Below are 22,440 nucleotides of genomic sequence, written 5' to 3' on the forward strand. Positions count from 1 at the left end.
AGCATATAAGTCGGTAAGTATGTTTTTTTTTGGTTTAGTCTTTCCATCTCTTCCATTTCATCTCCTTTCTTTAGACTCACTCTTTCTTATGGTTTTAGGAGTGTTCCAAAGGTCCCAACTCAGTCCATAATCCCGGTAACTTTGGTAAGGAAAATAGGCTAGACTCAATATGTTATGTGCTTATGTTATCTATATGTTTTATGTTATTAAAAGTGTTATGATATGTATATGTGTATGTTTGTAGGCTTGGGCATATGACCCATATGACTAACAAGACCCCAAATGGGTTATGGGCATATGACCTACTTAGCTAGTAGGACCCCACTAATTCCATGGGCATATGCTTGTTTAGTCTATGGGACCCCAAGTAATAATGGCCATTATAATAAGTGTATTATGTGTTATGATATGTCTTTACGTTATTATGAAATTGATGTGTATGACTATGTGTTAGATTTTTCCTTGCTGGGCATTAGGCTCAATCCTTTCTGTTTATGTGCAGGAAATAAGCTTTAGAGGCGGAAAGATTCGTGACGCTTAGAGGATGTGTATCGATGGTGAATGGAGTCAAGGGGCCGAGCGTTATTCGATTCGAGGATGTAGTCTTGTTTATGTTTTTATGGTTTTTAAATGTATTTTTCCACATTTTCTATGTAACCCTTTTTACTTTAAGTTATTTTTTTGTTTTAAAGACAATGGGTACCCATATCCTACTTATTTTATGAAAGTAACCTTTGTTTCCACAAGTTTATAATAAATTATGGTATTTCCACAAAAATGTAAGTTTTATGTATAGATTCGTTAATGGTCCAAATAGTCTAGATTAGTGGGTCATTACAGTTGGTATCAGAGAAACGGTTCTTTTGCATGAAGTTCTCCTCGATACACACGCTCAAAGCTCCGAATCGGACCGCCAAGTAAGTGTTTAAGTTACAAGTTACAAGTTACTTTGTCCATGTGTATAGCTAACAACTTTAGTGTTTATGTTTTCAGTTAAGAATGAACGGAGCTTTAAGCAATGAGGATATCCGAGCCATTAAGGCTTTAAAAAGAATAAGGGAACCAAGAAACACCGTAGGAGCACTAGAAAGGATCACTCAAAGATTGATCTTGTTCCACAAAGCGATAGGTCATCTTCAAGAATCTAAGCAAATCATGATGAGAGCTGCAGAACAATATGTCCTAGTAATTAGGCTTTTAAAAGATTTTCCTTCAGTAATTTTAACTTTAGAAGAAATATGGGAGAATATAAATAATAATGATGACTTACAAGCAGCCCTAAGATATTATTCTCTCATACTTAAGTTCACCTATGATTTGGAGTTTCAATTCACTAATGAGCAACAACATAGGATCTTCTTGAATCTTCCCCGAGGAAATTTTGAGGCTCAAGACAACGATGATTATAAGGAGATAGATAATGATATGCTAGATGAAGGATCGGATGTAGAAGATCCCGATTTTTAGAATAGCTAGTTTTTCATTATTTGTTTTGTTTATTTCTTTCTTTATTTATGATTGTAATAAGTGAAAACCTTTTTCCAAATGAATTTCATGTTATTTTATTTTCATGTATGAGTTTGATTCTATTTTCGCAATCATAATAAATAAAATGAATAATGACTAAGTTCAGTGAGGGTGGATACAAATCAATGAACCAAGTTTCTTTATTGAGAGTTAGGGGGCCTTAGTAGTGGGAACGATTTTACTGATCCCAGCCCTCCCTCAATATAGTTAACTTTGGAACAAAGATAAGTTTCGAGCCTGAGAATTAAGTCATATAGGATGATTAGAAACACACTTAGAAAATAAAGATGACTTGTTTTTCTAAGTATAGAAACCCACTCTAATAATAAATAAAGACCTATATAATTTTTCATAAGAAGTCATAATAAATAGGTCCGAGATATGTTTGTTTTAGAATAAGTTTTTGCCTTAGAGCCTGTTAGGGTAAGTTCTAACAAGTTCTCGACTGTTAGAACTTTTGGTGAAGATGTCGCTCCGAAGATCTGCACGCACCAACGGAAACGCCTCCAACGTTGTTCCAACGACCAATGATGCCCTCCAGTTCGCAGAAGAGAAGTACGTGCTACTACTAGCCGCAACGCGTCGACACCGTCAGTTGACAACATCACGGAAATCGCTAGACGGCGACAACAAGTCGAGGAACTCTTGCAGCAACAACGTCAACAGGCGCAGCCTCAGCCTTCGCCGCAACCGCAGTCACAGCTACAACAAATGGCCCCAGCACCCCAACAAGTTGGTCCAAATGGGGGATGGCCAGTGACGAACTACGCGCCACATCCAGAAACGAATATGGAGTCAGTGTATGAAAGGTTCCGCAAACAACACGCTCCAAACTTCGAAGGGACTGTAGACCCCTTTGAGGTAGAAGAGTGGCTAATGAATGTGGAGCCAATTCTTACGCACATGAACCTCAGTAATGCAGACCGCATATGCTGCGTCTCGTCTTTACTCAGGAAGGATGCCAGAATATAGTGGGACTTAGTTCAACAGACTAACGATGTCACCACCATGATATAGACAAGATTTGTGGAGCCGTTCCACAAGAAGTTTTACACCTCGGCAGTCATCGCTAATGGTAGAAGAATATACTCGTCAGTTCAACAGATTAGTCAAGTTTGCACCAGAGTTGGTCCCAACCGACTTTACGAGGTTGACCAAGTTCGTCAGAGGACTTAGACCAAAAATGGAATTAGGGGTTAAGTTAGCAAACCTGGAAACCACTACCTATGCCAATATTCTAGAAACGGCAATAGAAGTAGAAAGGATTCAGAGGAATGTTAGTGAGGAGAAGAGGGATTAAACGATGGTTCCAGACCAAAGTCTTTGCCTTGATCCAAGGAGGAACCCATGCTAGTAACAAGGATTTACAGGTCAGATCCTATCCTCGATAGTATATGTTCTAGTATCGCTTGATTGGTAGCAATATACTCGTATATCTCGTTAGGAATGATAGAAAAACTAGACAAACCTAGTAAAAGATTTAGAACTAGGTTTGTAACCAAGTTGCCTTCGGGCAAAGTAGTTCTATCATCACGAATAGTACGAGGCGTACCAATCAAGATTGAGGACAAGGAACTAGAAGGAGACCTGTTAGAGCTGGTGATCAAAGACTTCGACGTCATACTAGGCATGGATCGGCTAGCACGACATGGCGCAACGATCGACTGCAGACGCAAGAAGGTGATGTTCGAGACTCCTGACGGCCAGAGACGATGCTTCATGGGACAAGCTTCAGGATTACGCACCCCGTTAGTGTCATCTCTCAAAGCTCAACAAAGGATAGAGAAAGGATGTCAAGCATTCTTAGCCAGTATCACAAACGTGGAAAAGGGAGACGCCACTTAAGGATGGAGATGTTCGAGTTATACAAGAATTTCCAGAGGTATTTCCCGATGACTTGCCAGGATTGCCGCCAACTCAAGAGATAGACTTCACGATAGAATTAGTACCAGGCACCGAGCCTATCTCTAAGGCACCATACCGAATGGCACCCACGGAACTCAAGGAGTTAGAGACGCAGCTAAAAGAATTCCTAGACTTAGGCCAAGCCATTTACCATGGGGAGCTCCGGTACTATTCGTGATGAAGAAGGACGGAAGTATGCGCATGTGCATAGACTACCGTGAGCTGAATAAAGTAACAATTAAGAACAAATACCCGCTACCTCGGATTGATGATTTGTTTGATCAACTCCGAGGCGTGACTGTATTCTCTAAGCGATCTACGGTCCGGGTATCATCAGCTCAAGGTAAAGGGGGAAGATATTTCTAAGATAGCCTTTAGGACTCGTTATGGACATTACGAGTTCTTGGTTATGTCTTTTGGTCTTACTAACGCGCCAGCCGCGTTTATGGACTTAATGAATAGGGTCTTCAAGGACTACTTGGATAAATTCGTCGTTGTGTTCATCGACGACATTTTAATTTACTCCAAGGATGAAGTGGAGCACGAGGAACACTAGAGGATGATTTTGATGCGATTGAAGGAGCATCAACTCTACGCAAAGTTCAAGAAATGCGAATTTTGGCTTTCGCAAGTGGCGTTCCTCGGGCACATCATATCGAAAGATGGAGTTGCAGTAGATCCATCGAAGGTAGAGGCCGTGAAGGATTGGCCTAGACCAAAGAATGCGTCAGAAGTAAAAAGCTTCTTAGGGCTAGCAGGTTACTATAGAAAGTTGTAGAGGGCTTTTTCTAAGATAGCCACTCCACACACCAACCTGATCCGGAAGCAACAAAAGTTTAACTGGAACGATAAGTGTGAAGAAAGTTTCCAGTTGCTTAAGGATAAGCTTTGCTCAACACCAGTACTTAGTGTACCGACACTCGACGATAAGTTCGTTGTTTAATGCGATGCATCAAAGCTAGGATTGGGATGCGTGTTGATGCAAAAATGACAAGGTGATAGTCTACGCCTCACGTCAGTTGAAGGAGTATGAACAATGCTATCCAACTCACGATATGGAGTTGGCAGCGGTGGTCGTTGCATTGAAAATCTGGCGCCATTATCTTTACGGAGAACGGTGCGAGATTTATACGGACCACAAGAGTTTAAAATACTTCTTTACGCAGAAGGAGCTTAACATGAGGCAGCGCCGGTGGTTGGAATTAGTAAAAGATTACGACTGCAAAATCCTATACCACCCAGGGAAGGCGAACGTAGTTGCCGATGCGCTTAGTAGAAAAAGCTATGGGAACTTAGCAGTCTTATCCAGGAATAGAAAAGCCGCTACAGCAGGAGCTTATCAGTGCCAGAATAGAAGTGGTTGTAGGCAAGCTGGTTAACCTGTCTATCCAATCAAATTTGTTAGAGGATATACGAATTGGTCAGGGACATGACGACACGCTAGCAGCACATATGGATGCAGTCAGAGAAGGCAAGACTACAGATTTCTCAATATCCAGTCAAGGTTTATTGAGATATAAGGATTGGGTATGCATGCCAGACGATCAAAGTATCAAGAAGACGATCCTAGAAGAAGCGCACAATACCCCGTACTCAGTTTATCCAGGGTCTACCAAGATGACTCATGGCATCAAGGCAGTCTATTGGTGGCCAGGGATGAAGAAGGACATAGCGGAGTATGTATCTAAGTGTCTGGTATGCCAGCAAGTTAAGGCGGAGCATCAGCGGCCTGCAGGATTATTGCAACCGCTTAGCATACCGGAATGGAAGTGGGACAACATAACCATGAACTTCGTGACAGATCTGCCAAGGACGAATAAGCAGCATGATTCCGCTTGGATAGTAATAGATAGAATAACCAAGTAGGCTCATTTCCTGCCTGTTAAGACTTCATGCACGGCAGACCAATATGCAGACATCTACATCCAAGAGATTGTACGATTGCATGGAATCCCCAAGACGATAGTATCAGATAGAGGATCAGTGTTTACGTCAAGATTTTGGAGAAGCTTACAGCAAGCCATGGGTACTAAGTTAAGTCTTAGTACAGCTTTCCATCCTCAGACAGATGGGCAGTCAGAGCGTACGATTCAGATCTTAGAGGATATGCTACGCACATGTGTACTTGACTTCGGAGGATCGTGGAACAAGTACTTACCGCTGATCGAGTTCTCGTACAACAACAGCTACCAGTCGACGATCGAGATGGCACCTTATGAGTTGCTATATGGACGAAGGTACCGATCACCGTTGCACTAGAACGAGGTAGGAGAAAGGCAGCTTCTAAGGCCCGAAGCTGTTAGACAAGCTCAAGAAGCAGAAACGCTTATTAGACAGCGTATGCTGGCTACTCAAAGCCGTCAGAAAAGATATGCGGATACCAAGCGACGCGATGTGGAATTCCAAGTTGGAGATCAAGTCTTCCTGAAGATATCTCCTATGAAGGGTGTCAAGCGGTTCGGGAAGAAAGGCAAGCTTAGTCCCCGATTCATAGGTCCTTTTGAGATATTGGACAAAGTGGGACCAGTTGCGTATAGACTAGCCCTACCGCCAGCACTAGCCGATAGTCACAACGTCTTCCACATTTCGATGCTACGCAAATATGTGTCAGACCCATCTCACGTCCTCAAGTACGATACCGTAGCGCTCCAGAAAGACTTAAGTTACGAGGAACGACCGGTTAGCATCCTAGATAGGGGGATGAAGCAGTTACGGTCCAAGAGCTTTCCTATAGTCAAAGTCCTATGGAGCAATAGTTCTGAATGCGAGGCAACGTGGGAGTTGGAGGAGGACATGCAAGGCCGGTATCCGGAGTTATTTGGTAAGTAAATTTCGAGGACGAAATTCTTTTTAGTAGGGGAGAATTGTAGAGTCCAAGAACTTTACTTAGCTAATTGTTAGTAGTATTATAGTATATTTAGTGTTATCTTTGTTACTTTGGATTTTTGGTTCAGACCGGGAATTATTTGGACACTCATAGTAGTACTTATAGATTTTCTAAGTTTAATCTATAGTTTAAGAATATTAAGTATAACCTAAGGTTTGATTAATGTGACTGATATTAAGGATTATATTTATTATATTATAAGGTTTAGACATCAACCAATAGGATTTTAAACACATGTTATGAATGGTGATTAAGGATTAAAGATTTTTGAGGATTAAATTAAATAAGGGTAAAGTTTGAATGATATAGGGTCAGTCAGCAGCTTTGAATACGTTGAAGGCTTAGTCAAGGCTGTTTACTCCATTCAAACTTAGCTAAAAATGTGTAATTTCGTGTTTAAATATTCAGCGTGTGCCGATATATCGCAGCTATAGGGGGCGATATGTCGCAGCACGTAGATACGGAAAACACGAATCGATGCACGGTCGCCTCGGGAACAAAGGTCCAGGCGATATATCGCCTATAGGGGGCGATATATCGCCTCCACCAGCATGTTTTCAAACTCTTTTGAATTCATTTCCTTTCAGCCATTCAAACTCCTTCAACAGTCCAGCATCTTTTGAACGAGTCTTCAGCCTCTGCTGAACGATTATTCAAATGATTTTCATCTAAAAAGCCATTATTTTTATTCAAGTAAAATCAAGATATTTTCATTCCCAAACTCTATAAATAGGACCTAGTGTCCAGCCATTATTCACCATTTGCTCTAAGTTCAGAAGCTGCTAGTGTTAAGTGAGTGTGAGAGTGTAAACACCTGGTTTGGGGAAAAACTATAAGCTTAAACATCATAAGCTTATCAAACACTTTGGGAAGTGAGTGCTATAGCATTTCGGTGGATGTTAGATTGATCTTGCAAATCTTTGAGGTAAACCCGAAACTCTATTTCATGTAATTTCCTTTCTCAAAACCTTCTACTCAGTCCCCTAACCTCATTCTTATTTTGGTTAGGGAATCCAAGTTCTTAAGCATATAAGTCGGTAAGTATGTTTTTTTTTGGTTTAGTCTTTCCATCTCTTCCATTTCATCTCCTTTCTTTAGACTCACTCTTTCTTATGGTTTTAGGAGTGTTCCAAAGGTCCCAACTCAGTCCATAATCCCGGTAACTTTGGTAAGGAAAATAGGCTAGACTCAATATGTTATGTGCTTATGTTATCTATATGTTTTATGTTATTAAAAGTGTTATGATATGTATATGTGTATGTTTGTAGGCTTGGGCATATGACCCATATGACTAACAAGACCCCAAATGGGTTATGGGCATATGACCTACTTAGCTAGTAGGACCCCACTAATTCCATGGGCATATGCTTGTTTAGTCTATGGGACCCCAAGTAATAATGGCCATTATAATAAGTGTATTATGTGTTATGATATGTCTTTACGTTATTATGAAATTGATGTGTATGACTATGTGTTAGATTTTTCCTTGCTGGGCATTAGGCTCAATCCTTTCTGTTTATGTGCAGGAAATAAGCTTTAGAGGCGGAAAGATTCGTGACGCTTAGAGGATGTGTATCGATGGTGAATGGAGTCAAGGGGCCGAGCGTTATTCGATTCGAGGATGTAGTCTTGTTTATGTTTTTATGGTTTTTAAATGTATTTTTCCACATTTTCTATGTAACCCTTTTTACTTTAAGTTATTTTTTTGTTTTAAAGACAATGGGTACCCATATCCTACTTATTTTATGAAAGTAACCTTTGTTTCCACAAGTTTATAATAAATTATGGTATTTCCACAAAAATGTAAGTTTTATGTATAGATTCGTTAATGGTCCAAATAGTCTAGATTAGTGGGTCATTACAGTGCATACATTATCTTCTTTCTTGTTTTAGTATTATTAAATTAGAGGGGTTTAAATATCTTAAATATTCATCCATAGTGAAGTAAGTTTTGATTAAATTAATACTATATTTATTTTTAATGACAATAGCGATATTGGCTAGTTTGATAAATATTAAAACTATTCACAATAATTTTAATGTTAGTTATGTTTAAATTAATTAATTGGTTATTTTGTTAAGCTTTATTATGAATTATTTTTAAAAATATTTAAATTTAACAAATAATAATTTTTAAAATATATAATAAAAACTTTATTAGAGGCGGATCCCACGGCTAATATTGTCGGCTCTAACACTGGTATTAGCAGCGGGAGCTGCCGCTATTTTTCGCCAATAATAGTAAGTTATTAGTGACGGGTGTGTCAGTCTATCGCTAATAACCCTTATTAGCGACCAACAAATTGGCGGCAGATTATTAGCGGCAGATCCAACACTTATTAGCGGCGAATCATACCGCCGCTAATAACCTTATTTCTTGTTGTGGGTTTAGACTGGATTTTAAGGAAAAGCTAGGTCAATTGCTTGATTAAACATATTTCATAATTAATTAAGGTTGAAGATGGTTTTAATGCCATGGTTGAAAAAGTCAAGGAGATGAAAAATTATCTATAAAATAGTGATGGAGATGATATTTAACAAAAGAAAATTAATTAACAATTAATTAAATATCCAAATTGAAATTAAATCTACAATAACAAAACAAATATAAACAAACACAAATGGATAATCCCTAATTAATATTGACAATAACCGATCCCTCTCATCATCTTGCACCCGAAGAAACCTAGAGATAATACAAGTAAAATGATGCTCAAAAGACAAAACAACATTATTCGATCATCCAACTTTTTCATAACATTTGTCCAACTGTCATTATCACGAGCATCACAAGACTTAGAGCTCAGCATTGTTGTGTCAAGGCCCAAGTGAGTAGTTGCATTAGAAGAGAACGGTACATCAACAGTTTCACACCCAAAATCCACACTAGTAATTGACATAATCCCCATCTTTTTCAACACATTATCATCACCCTTATGCTCAAGATCACAAGTCAACACAAAATCAACATATGAAAACATTGTCTTTATGATGGTACCATTTGGGTCTACAATGTTTTGATCAGAGTTCACATCTGATGAATGAACCATTAGTGTCACGTTCTTCAAACTAAACCACACCGTTTTATCGTGGTCCAGCTCATTTTGGTGTCGTCCGCCAAGCTCAAAAGTCGTGACAGAGCTCGTGGTGTTTGCCCTAGCAGCACCGCTAGAGGCTGACAAGGCGAGTTGGTTGATGACCATGCGGCCTTCTTTCGCTTTTTTTTTTATGACAAAGGCTACGGTGAGGTCAGCTGTCACATGGGTATTTTGGTCGACCAAAACAACGTCGTCTATGCTGCCAACGGTGGTGGAAAGTGTCTTGATTGAGACTACAGGTAGAATTGAAGACACCAAAATAGATAAGTTATTGCAATAATACATAGAAGTAAATGACAAAATAACACCAAGAATCGTAATGGTAATTGTCCAAAACAAACTATGATGATGCTTTTCATCTTTACTTGGAAAGCAATAATAAGACTCTAATTCTCTTAGGGCTGACATATTTGTTTGGATTGTCAAGTTTTTTTTTTCTTGTTGTTTTGGGATCATATAGAGGGTGAGTACTATATTAAAAGAATCAATTATATGATATTTTTATTTCAGTTAGAGAATATCAAGATGAATATTTAAAATTCAAAACAAGATATTTTAGATTATCTCTTTAATTTATTATTGTTTTTTTTATTTATTCTTCCAAGATTTTCTCATATTGGTTGAATAATATTCTATTTGAACGTATTAATCCTGATTTATCAATTGGTTTATATTTTTTTATGGATTTTTTAAAAATCACCGCATATTGAGATTATAATAATTTTATATATTTATTTGAATAGTTAATTGTTAGTTTGTAAAATTCCACAAAATGTTCACGTTTTTGTTCTTCCTCGAATATTATTTGTCAATCCCAAATTCTGCCATTTGTCTCTTTTATGTAGGTTTACTTTAGTTTTTGTCGTTTTTTAAGTCATGTCGTTTCTTTAGTTGATGTAGTTTTTTCTCGAATTATGTCGTGTTATATCTTATTCTTTAAAGCAAAGGAAACGTCTTTGTTAAGAGCTCTAAATATTTGATTCTCAACAGTCATATTTTTCTTCTTCACAAGATTCAATTCTGAATTGAAATTGTATAACCATAAATGCGATGATGCTGTGAAAGTAGAAGCAATGGATCTTGTGGCATGCCCTTTCTACAATCTTTGTATTTTTCTATATATGTTGTGCTTCAATCCAAACCGAGATAATGTTAAGTTTTTGTTGTACTTAAATACCTAACTTATTTTTTTTTAACTAAAGTGTAATTATTGCACTAAAATACCGAATTTTCAAAAAAAATTAATTCTTAAAAGCTAGTTGTTGAAGTGAAACATTAATTCCTATTTAAAAAGTTTGGTATTTGATACTTAACTGAAAAAAGTAACGGTTGCCACAAAAAAAAATTAGATGTGTGTACAACACATCTATAAACTTGAGTATTTATGCCGCCAGTATTCCTTTATATAATGGTGGTTCTATATATATGCATTGTGAGGCATGCCATGAATCATTTTCTTGAAGAGCATGAGCAGCAACGATTTGCCCCTCCTTCACCTCCATCTCTTGTAATCTTAAAATCACAAGCTTGAGTTTCATGTCTTCAGTTGAATGTTGATCATATTTTGTTTTGAAACTATTTGTAGAATAGCCAAGTAATCAGTGACCTGCCATTTGAACTGGGTTTTGAGGAAAAGGTCAATTGCTTGATTAATTTTCATTCAAGAAGAGTATTTCATAAGGTTGAAGATGTTGAACACACTGATATAGTACTATATATAAGTGTTTTGCCTCTGGTTATGTTGATCATTTTCAGAGCCTTGAGTGTGAAGATGTTGGGTAGGCTTTGTGGATGGGGTAACATTCAGATGGCTGAGCTCTCACTTGCTTCATCAAATTGGCAATAATAAGAAGCAAAGGAGGTTGTTTTTTGGGGGTGGGCAAGGGTTCATTCCTGATATCCAATCACTCCAAAGATGGCTTCAGATTGCTTGGGAAAAGGGCTTTGATGAGCCCTGGCTGAGAACATTTTGATGGGAAGACTTTTGGACTTAGAGCAATGATTGTGGATTTTGGTGCTACCACAGCTTTTGAATTTTGTAGCGTTACCTTATTGTGCTCTAATGTACTGTCACCTATCTTAAGCTATTATTTCACATTATTTCATGTATGGAATATGCAACTCATAATGAGTTCTAAAAGTTTTGTTTCTTATAAAAACATGTAGTGTACCATATATGAAGAATGCAGACTGTAAATATTTTGTATATATAGATGGATTTAAGGGTGTTTTTCAACCTGTTTTTTACTACTCTGCAGTTTTCTGAGGATAGATGTTATTTTGAACCAACTTCATGAGCCTTGTATTATTACTCTTTGGAGAATTTTCTTAAAGAAAAAGTATAATAGCAAAGGCTAGTTCACACACTAAAGATTCCACAGTATCAAGTTATATATGATTTGATCAAACACTACTGAATTTGGATGAACTTACAAACGAAGCTGATCAATCAATAGAGTCAATTGGTGCAAATAATCTTCTAAATGTAGATAAGAATTTTCATCATAGAAAAAGAAAGAGATGGGAATCCTATTATTAATATGATTATTACTAAGTTATTAAAACTATTGGATATCCCTAATCAAACTTCAAAATATCCCAAAATAACTCTATATTAAGGGAAATAATAATCCTTTCAAGATAAATGTGAACGGTACAAGCATAACAATTCCCCAACAACAAATCAAGTTTCGTTGAAACTTCAAGCTATTTTCAGCACTTATCCAATTCTCATTACCAAGACTAGTGCAAACCCCAAACCGATTAGGCTCATAAGTCTGTTTGTAATTCGATGATGAGAACGGTATACTCAAAGTTCCACACCAAAACTTCACATCGCTGACTGATCTTATCTCTTTGGGGATATCTTCACCACTATAAGAAAGATCACAAGTCAACAAAAAGTCAACGTACGAAAACCCTATCTTCTTGTTGACGATGACATCTGTTTCTCGAGCGCCCTCGAGCACCACGTTCTTCACCCTCGACCACACGGTTCTGCTGTGCCCTCGGCCGAGCGTGAAAGATAAACTCGACGTTGTGTCTGTAGAAGAGGTCGTCGACAGAACGAACTGGTCGATGACCACCGTGCCCTTGGCTCCATTTTTTACGGCGAGAGCTACGTCGATGTTTGCCAGTACTGTGCTGGTGTTGTTGATCGTGATCGTGGGCATGGCTTCGTTTGTGTTGACGACGGTGGTGGAAATTGTCTTGATTGAGACTTGTGGTAATCCTGGCATGGAAATGGTTAGGCTGTAGATGATCAAAGTCAATGCAAAAGCTATACCGAAAATGGACCAACAAAAGTGGCAAATACAAGGAGCGTTCCCATAATCATCGTCGTCGTCTTCGTCGTCATCTAAATCTAATAAGCTTGAGTAAGTATCATCTTTCATTTCATAATGGTGAAAAGAGTATATGTATTATTAGATTAATTTCTCAAGATTACTAGTATAATATATATATATATATATGTTACAAGAAAAACTAAATAATCGTATACCCTGTTTTGACTAGTTCAAATATATTTGAACGATTATTCCTTAATTTTGCAATTGGTTTAATTTTTTTTATTTTTTATGGCTTATAAAAACGATATAATATGGGTCTCACATATTTGAATTTAATAAATATTGTGAAATATTACTAACTAATTATAAGGTGACAGCATGTGATGTTGGGCACCTTATGTGTCAAATAGTAACACTATTTAAAAGTCACTTTCCGCTAACATTTGGAGATATATTGGGGTTATTTGGCAAAATGAACTACTTTTAAAAGTCATTTTGCACTCTACCCTACTTTTAATAATTTTTTGCAAAATGATCTCTTACGATTTAGAAAGTTAGTCGAAAATTTAGACCAGTGTCGAAAAATTTTAGATAGTTAGTCGAAAATTTTAGATAATTGATCGAAAAATTTAAACAACTGGTCGAATTTTAGACATTTTGTAAAAAATTATCAAAAATAGACAAAAGTCTAAATTCACTTAAAAAAAATAAGTGATTTTCACCCACTACTCTAATAAATATGTTATCAAAATTTATATATTTCGCTATTTATTATTTTATCCTCAATCTTACAGAGATATACATATATAAATATTTATATATTTAAAAAAAATGCGGATTTTTTTTATTTAAGGTATGATTGCATATGGGTTGAGTCTGGCTAGCCTACATTTACAGGTCTAGGCACGAAAATATAAATCGAGCCAAGTCGGCCTTCATTTACATATCTAGGCACGATAGCTAGACTGGCAAATTTTGTGATATTATTTAAGTATGGAAAAAAATAAAACAAAACAAAATTTGAAGAAAAGTATGGATCAACACGCCCAAACTTGAAATAATCTAATCTGTAAAGGTGCACAAATAAACTAGGCTAATTATAAGTAAAATGCAGCCAAAACTGAGTAGAGAATTATTAGGGGGTGTTTGATATGTGGTAAAATAATGGTGGGAATGAGAATTTAAATCTCTTTTTATATTTAGTTCAAAATTTAAGAGGCTAAAGTTAATAATTTGTGTGAGCCCCACATGTAATTTAAGAATAAAGTGAACTTTTTTGTACACAAAATTTTAATTTTGCTTTCATCCAAGACACTCAATTACTCAAAACAAACATTCCCTCGTATATTTAAATTTAGAGGCTTAATATACGCGACACTTTTTTTCAATCCTTTTAAATGATTTTTTTGTTATATAAATTATTTTTCTTTGTTAGTATTCACGTACCTTTAAATTTAAAACTAAATAACTATCATAATATTTTATTTTGTCCTCGATTGATTATGCGAAACAACTTCTCAGTAAACATCAGTTGGGTTAGGTGAATAGATAGAAATCTTATAAAAAACAGAGATTTAAATTTAAGTAAAGATGGTCAATGACTATACATTAGTTTTATATGTATATATAACTGATATTATTGCATATCTTCCCTTACAAATAATATTATATAATATCCATATAAAAAAGTATATCCTAATAATTGATTTGAGTTATTAAATTCATTTAGTTTGAGGGCAGAGTACTCTGTTTGTTTATGTTAAATAGTACAACCAAATTTATCATGTTGTGAACAACTCAGTTGGTGTAACTCCTTAAAAATTACTTCTCAAGTCATGGCATTGAACACAGTATTTATTTTCTTTGGAGATTTGGAAGATATGAACATATGAATCTAAATTATCACAAAGATCATATTATAATAGCAGAGCAGACAAATATTTTATGAATACAATTTCATTATCTCAAATTTGATAAAACACTCGCTCTAAAAACTTTTACCAATATTAACAAGAACTAAATTATCATAATAGTTTAAAAACTAAGCAAAATCTGCATGACAAGAAACCAATAACACTCCCCAAAAGCCCCAAAAAATGGAATCTCCTCTGATTCTCATTCTGTAAACACCATCTTCACACTGCAAATTCAGTCGACACACAGTACTACTATCTTGGTCTAAATTCAGTCTACTCTTGTTTCGGGATTAGTGGGTCAAATTGTTTGAACTTAAACCAAGAAGATAATGAAATTTCAGAAAATAGCAAAGAATTGATGAATACAAATTGGTATAGAAGCTGAAATACAACAAACTGTTGTTCTTTTATGTATATGGATAAGAATACACATTGAATTGTATTATTCAAAGAAATATACACTATGCTGAAAACACATCAAATTGTTCAAAGGGAACACCTTCTTCTGGTTTGCTCATCATCAAATGCGACTCTAATGAGCAACTCTTCTGGTTTATGCTATCATCAAATTCCTCGTCAATTGGTTTATGCTATCAAACTTCTGGCTTATGCACTCTTCTGATTCATCCTACAATGCTGAAAACAAGTCGAATTGTTAAAATGGATCATCTTCTTTCTTCTGGTTCATGCTTATCATCATGCTCCTGCAACTCTTCTGGTTCATGCTACCATCAACTCCTCACCGAATGCGATTCAAATGAGCAAAAGGCTCTGCGTTGGCTTTTGGAGCAGGTTTAGCCACCTCTGGGACCCCAAAAACATTCCAAAACCTAAGTGTTTCATCTCCAGCTGCTGAAGCTACTGTGCAACCATCTGGGCTCTGAAAATACATATAACGATTGAGTTTAGAACCTTTTTTACTTACAAAGTAAAAGAAAATAGTGTAAGAATCATGTAATAATTAATTACCTGGGCCATATAAAGAACTCTAGAGGTATGGCCAGTAAGCTCTGCCATCTTAACCATTGAAGGGTACTTCCAAAGAGTGAGCTGATTCTGAGTAAACCCATGGGAGCTAAGCAGCTCTCGCTCATTCTTGTTCCACAGCAAAGCACAAACCTGAGAGCCAGTGTCAACTGAGTTGAGGCAAGCACCAGTGTGTGTGTTCCAGAACTTAATGGTACGATCGCTGCCACCTCCACCGGTCGCCAGCAAGTTGCTCTGGAATGGACACCAAGCAAGGGCTTTAACTGCAGATGTATGGTCCTCAAGCCTGTGAAGCCACTGAGTTGCTGAATTTGAAGAAGCAGTTGATCTGTCCCATATGTGGAGGAGGTTATCATTCCCACCACTTGCTAGTTGCTGCCCTGATGCTGACCATTTAAGCCCGCAAACCTCTTGTTCATGTCCTCTGTAGGTTTCAACAATGTGTGATCGAATTCTTACGTCGTTGTTGATAATCCGACCATCCATTCCACCTGTTGTTAAAATGTGACTGTTCCATGCTAGTGAGCCTACACGAGCTCTGTGTCCACCTTTAAGAGTTCTCAGCTGAAAAACAATACAAGCACAATTGTCAGCAGAAATTCTATTATCAAATCAAATTGAATATTAGATACAAAAAAAAAGGAGTTTGAAATGATGTACCTGTTTGTTAGAAGCTGAATCCCATAACTGTACTTCGGAATTGTTCATACCAATGGCAATGTGCCTTCCATCTGGAGCCCAGCTAACGCTTGTAACAGGACCACTTTCATCATCAACAGTAACAAGTTCCGAAGTAGAGCCTTCTGTAGCGTCCCACAGATATACTGTGTTTCCTAGAGCTATTGCTAGAACATTTGCGTTCCCCCAATCCAAGAGATTCAAGTAGTAATCATCTACAAGATCAGGAGCATCCAATGTCCGCTCGGAAGACTGACACAACCAAATTAGATTAGAGTAAGCATTAACTCTCTATTTGCATATGCATTATATATGGCTTGCTCAAATGCAAAACTTAACATCAAAATAAGATCAAATTGGAAATAGGAACCCACCTGAGGAATGTAACGCCGGGATTTTACTGCTTTTTCCACAGGTGCCGAAGCAAACTCACGAGGGAATGTCTCAACTGGGGCAGGAGGCTTGTTCTTGAAAGCTAAGATCCGACTCCTGTTCATGTTGAAGGTTTCTGCTAGATGCTTCCTGTAGGCCTCTCTTGATGGAGATGAACTTACCGGGTTTTCCTTACCTTTTCTTCCTTCAGTCAGCATGTAGTGGGCATAATCGAAATCCATTGCAGATCGATTGGGTATGAATCTGTCCAGCTGATAATCACAAATATAACCCAATTAACAAACGGCAGCAAGAAAATAAACCAAAGATCAATGAAGCTCCCTCAAAGCAAGAACCCCCAAATTATAACCTTCAAATTAGAACCCCCAAATCAATGAAGCTCCCTAAAAAGCAAGAACCCCCAAATTATAACCTTCAAAATGATTTCAAAGATCACAATATCAAAAATGAAATGAAATGAAAAAATTCCCAAGATGCTGTTCAAGATTCTTATTCAAGAATCAATCTTATCAAATATATAAATGAAGCTCCTAAATCAAGTGCCCGATACTAAAAGTAGAGAAAATTCCCAGAATGCTATTCAAGATTCTTATTCAACGATCAATCTTATTAAATATATAGCTTCACTCCCAAATGTAAAGAGAAACAAAACAAAGTCCTCAATCTGACATACAAATAATTTAGCCCTAATTTTTTAGAACAAGACTAAAAACCCTAAATTACAACAGTCAAATAGAATCAACCCTTATAGCGATTTCAAATTATTCTAAAAACCCAGTAAAGATCACAAAATTATATGCTTACATTTTCCCGAGAACTCTTTCTCTGAAGAAACTGTTCTTGAAGAGGGCAACGAGACTGTGTTTTCAACATTGAAGAAGAAGAAGAAGAAGAAGAATTCACAGAACCTGCATCCATTACTTCACAAAAATATATATATATATATGCAAAAAATAATAACAATAAAATCGAATTCAAACTATAAAAAAAAAAAAAAAAGAACCTCAAGCCTACAATACAGGGATTAGTATAAGAAAATCAAAAACAATATTATGAGTATCAAAAACGAGCGTTGTTGATCACAGAGCGTTGTTCGTGAGCAAGAGAGAGAGAGCTAGAGAGAGATAGAGAGAGATTGAGTTGATCTGTACAAGAGGAGTAGCGGGTTTATATATTGATTGAGTTTTGACATGATTAGGGTTTTAAGATGGCAAGAAACGAGTTTTTCACCTGTAGAACACGACACCGGAGGATTTTACAAAGCCTGCAACGGCTACATTTGAAAAAAGAGCCGTTGCATTTTATGTTCCCAAAATACCCTTGCAATGCTTTCACTGTGCTCGTGCCCTACCTGGGTTAATTTAGTAAAATCATATCGCCGTAAAGAACTCCGCCGGTGGATTTCTTTCCTAAATTATTGTTTTGTAATAATTTCTTTTGATTTTTTTTAGGGGAATTTCTTTTGGTTCAAAAAAAAATCATGAATTAATGTATGTTTCTTTTTTAAGAGAAAATATATGATTCTGTAGTTGATTAATATATGTCGTTTTTCTTCATTTTTTAATTAAAACGACAACTTTTGATATGTGGCTTTGTCATCAAAAGGAAAAGATCTCAATATATTAGACTAAAATTGATAACAATATTATTTCTTTTGATTCTTCTGTTTTAGAAGAATTTCTTTCTGATTATCAAAAAATGAAAAAGTGTGTCGTTTTTTGCTACCAAAAGAAAATGTTTTCGGTTAATCATTTCTTGAAAAACGACACAATACCCATATAAACGACATAAAATACAAATGACATCCATGGTCGTTTTTTAGGAATATACCTATGTGGCTTTTTTATCTAATAAAAAAGTGTTCAATATATTTTTTGGTCTTTGGCAAAATAGTCTATTTTTTTAAATCATTTTGTACTCGACCTAATTTTAATAATTTTTGTACAAAATAACCTTCAACAGTTCAAAAAATCTAAACAACTAGTCAAAATTTTAGACAAATGTTATTTTGCAAAAAATTATCGAAAATAGACCCAAACATAACCAATTACTCTATATTATTCTAAAATTGATTATAATATTTCCTTATAATAATAATTTCTTTTGATTCTCAAGAAAAAAAGTAAAAAAGTTTTTGATAATCTCAAAAAAAAAAGTTTTATTTTAGAGAAATATATATATATATATATATGATTCTTCAATTAATTAATGTATGTCATTTTCACCTTTCTCAAAAGGACACTTTACGCTTTCTTTATAGTTTGCCGTCGAATAGAAAAGTACCACACAACACAGAATATAAAAACGACAAGAAATTAAGTTTGGTTAGAACAATCAACTCAAACGACATAAAAAATACATGCATAAACTCGGTTTATCATGTCGTTCTTGTCAATTCTACTAAATCTTTGATAGTGACTTGGCTTGGCCTTGATGAAAAGAACAGAGAATTTATAGATGATAAAATAATAAATTAATAATCTCTGGATAATCAACAATGATATGTGACAGAGTTCGTATATGGTGAAACTATCACTAACCCAGTTCATATAGAAGAAAACCCCATTATGTTTAAGATAAATAAATATACATTAGTGACTAACTTTACTTATAAACAAAAGGGTCATTTCAAAACCAAAATGCTAATCAAGAAATCCAAACCAATATGGCTGAAGAAGATATTTTATACCAAAATACGATCAGAGCGCGGTGTCGGTCTGCGATCACTGAGAGAGGCATTTCGGAGGCAAACTAGTGAGGAATCAGTTTAGGTGAACTGTCTTCTCATGTACGTGTCTTCATGTACAAAAACTGGGTCCTGAGGGTTCTGTGGTGGAAACTGAGGCTGTCCCATAGCTATACTTGGCCCTTGATTAGGAGCCGAAATGCCCCACGAATTGGTACCACTTTTCGCTGAATTGAAGGTCAGATAATAGAGGATCGCGAGTGTCACGCTCACAAGAGACAGAACGGCACCACCAGCAAACACTCCGGGTTTAACTACATAACAATAATAGTTGCCAAAGTACATGCTCTCTAAGCCATGTTGATCGTTGAGAGCAGCGCCGGTGAGCAGCAAAAGAAATGCTATTACGAATGTGAACCTGGATATAAAATTACAAGCCAATGTTAGGAGAAAAGAAACCAAACAAAGCGTAGTTTTTCGTAGGATATTTTGTATTTGATGTCTCGAAGTAGCTATGAATTACCAGGAAACAACAAAGCACACAAGTGCTATTTTCCAATTAGAGTTGAGAGGTTGGGTGGTCCTTTTGCAGCAAATACACCCTGTTGAACCATTTATAATCACTTGAGCTATCATTAGGGCTGCGGCTGCAGTTAAGCCGAGAGCCATTGCTGGACTCCGGGGATATGCACATTGAGTATTAGAGATGAACTGAACTTGAGAACCCTGTATGACTCAATAAACAATAAATTAAAAGGTTTTTAGAATAAGTTTCAATATAAGGATTGACGAGGACGACTGTAAGTAAAAAAAACCAGTAATAATAACACAGAAATATAAAAGCAATCTATGAAGAACAAAGTAGGCACTTGTTGAAAAGGCCAGGTCCTAAGCAAGGCGAAAGGAAAGAAAAGAAAGGCGAGGAAAAGCTCAATCGCTGCATTTCAAAATCCCCAAAAAGGAAAGACATGAAAGATCTACCGAATTCGCAATAGTTGCAGACATGTACTGAGGAAAGAAACACCACATGATACACATTTTAAATTTTATCAAAAAGCAACAACAAGGGTAATATTACTAGTGAAAGAAAGTGTTGATATGTGACTGTCAAGTTATGTTAGTAACAAAAGTTAAGAAAGCAACCTTGTGATTATAACTAACTTAGTAAGAAAAAGATACACTTTGTGATTGAAATGATATCATTTTATCAGTAGAAACACCTGTATCTGAGTTCGAATACTCTGGTTTTCAAGAGTGCTGAGAGAACATTAAGGTTTCTACTAGGAAAACATGTATTGTGTTCTTGTTCCCTTTCTTCCTTCTTGTTATGTTTTTGAGCTCATTTGATTTGTAATTACTAGATAGATCAAACCAATCTAATCCCAGGAAAGGTTTATTACATGAACACTAAAAAGTTGGTAAGAAAAGATTTATACTAGTACTACCTAACAAGAACTTTCTAATATTTCAAGCAATAAATTGGTTGGATCATAACACTACAAAATTGACCAAAATTAACAGCATAACAGACTAATTGAATGGACCAATAGGGTTGTTCTGTATTCTAGTAGCAAGGAAAACAATCATTATAGATTACAAAAAGGTCAACCATCAAGGTCAAGTTAACCCAAGAGATTGAAACTAAATAAAGATAAACAAATAGATTTTGTGTCCCAACACCTAATTTGGAAGAAGTCAATAAAGATTAAAACTCAAGTAAAAAGTCTTTCTTTCAAATAAATATAAATACCCTTACACCTATTATATGTGAGTTTCAGTGTATGTCATAAATCTTGCTAAAAATCCAAAATTTCAACCACAGAGAAAAGAAAAAAATCATCAGCCAAATTTTTTTCAAAGAATACAAAAAGTACATGTTTTTATTTATTGTAAATCACTGAAAAAAAATGTCAGCTTGAACAGACAAAAAAACATGAAAATCATCGAAAATATATCATCTTAGCTGTTTTCATCGTTTACCCAGAATCCAAACAAAGAAGAAGAAGAACAGGATTAAATAAAAACAAAATCAAATCAAAACCCATATCAGAAAAAAAAAAAAAAGATCTAAACAAAAGATTTACCTTAATCCTGGTACCCTCAGCTCCAAATCCTGTAGCGGCTGATAATAGCCCCAGAACTCCCACCACACAACTCACCACCAAAACCCTTCTCTCCATCTCTCTCTCTCTAACTCTCTCTCTCTTCTGAGCTAAGTTATCTCTCTCCGTGACTACCTAAAGCTAAAAGCGAAGAAGATAACTCTCTCTCTCTCTCTCTCTCTCTCTCTCTCTCTCTCCTTTTTTTTTTTGGTTTGAGGAAGTGTAAAGTTGGTGAGATACTGTGTGGCGGTGAGTGGTGAGTTTTGTTTTGCTCTGATTAATTTTGTTTTCTATTTTCTTTTTGTAATTATTTGCTGCAATGGTGATCTGCCATGTTTTATAGTGTAGTGACTCATGTTTAGAATGAAAGAGAAGATAATATGTTTATGTATATACACCTAACATGATTAAGACTTAATTCAAAAATAAATATAATGTTAGTATATATATATATATATAGAGGGTTTATAGGATTTTAGATCCTCTTATTTGTATCGTATTTTGAAAAATTCGCTTTTAAATATGGTTATTTATAAAATAGTTCAAATAAAATCATAAATTCAATTTTGATGAAGAAACAATTAAGTATAAGAATATAATTATTAGGTAAAATAATTTTATTTTTATTTTAAATTGTTAGTTTGTTGAATTATTTGTAATTTTAACTCAAAAAATTTTGATAAAAATTGAGTTTAGAATTCTATTTAAATCATTTTATAAAATAAAAAATGTAAAAAATTATTTATCAAAACATAAATTTCAAACAAATAATTACAGGAAAAAAAATATAAACCTATATATATTTATAAGTTAACTTCAATTGAAAAATAATCAATAATCAAGGAAAGCTATACTTGCAAGTTAAACTCTCAATTCAAATGAAAATGACTTGTGATACTTATCCCTAATAAAACTATTTAATTTTGAGGATAATAGTATTTTTAATTTTGTTTAAGGGTTTTTGTTACGAT

General features: G+C 35.6%; 2 protein-coding genes across 2 annotated transcripts; both read right to left on the reverse strand.

Annotated features, from left to right (window-relative positions):
- Nucleotides 1–14,968: 14,968 nt before the first annotated feature.
- Nucleotides 14,969–17,907, reverse strand: LOC133834289 (cell division cycle 20.2, cofactor of APC complex-like). Its single transcript, XM_062263856.1, has 5 exons — nucleotides 17,486–17,907; nucleotides 16,663–16,932; nucleotides 16,271–16,540; nucleotides 15,593–16,174; nucleotides 14,969–15,503 (listed from the first exon to the last, which is right to left on the reverse strand). Exons 1-5 carry the CDS (start codon nucleotides 17,597–17,599, stop codon nucleotides 15,363–15,365), a joined length of 1,377 nt encoding a protein of 458 aa, XP_062119840.1. The 5' UTR covers nucleotides 17,600–17,907; the 3' UTR covers nucleotides 14,969–15,362.
- Nucleotides 17,908–19,115: 1,208 nt separating this feature from the next.
- On the reverse strand, nucleotides 19,116–21,787 carry LOC133834290 (protein VASCULATURE COMPLEXITY AND CONNECTIVITY). The gene is made up of 3 exons (XM_062263857.1): nucleotides 21,452–21,787; nucleotides 19,891–20,093; nucleotides 19,116–19,785 (listed from the first exon to the last, which is right to left on the reverse strand). The coding sequence occupies exons 1-3, from the start codon at nucleotides 21,545–21,547 to the stop codon at nucleotides 19,449–19,451; spliced, it is 636 nt and encodes a 211-aa protein (XP_062119841.1). The 5' UTR covers nucleotides 21,548–21,787; the 3' UTR covers nucleotides 19,116–19,448.
- Nucleotides 21,788–22,440: the final 653 nt, after the last annotated feature.

This window comes from Humulus lupulus, chromosome 5 (genome assembly GCF_963169125.1).
Source record: "Humulus lupulus chromosome 5, drHumLupu1.1, whole genome shotgun sequence".
Classification (NCBI taxonomy): domain Eukaryota; kingdom Viridiplantae; phylum Streptophyta; class Magnoliopsida; order Rosales; family Cannabaceae; genus Humulus; species Humulus lupulus.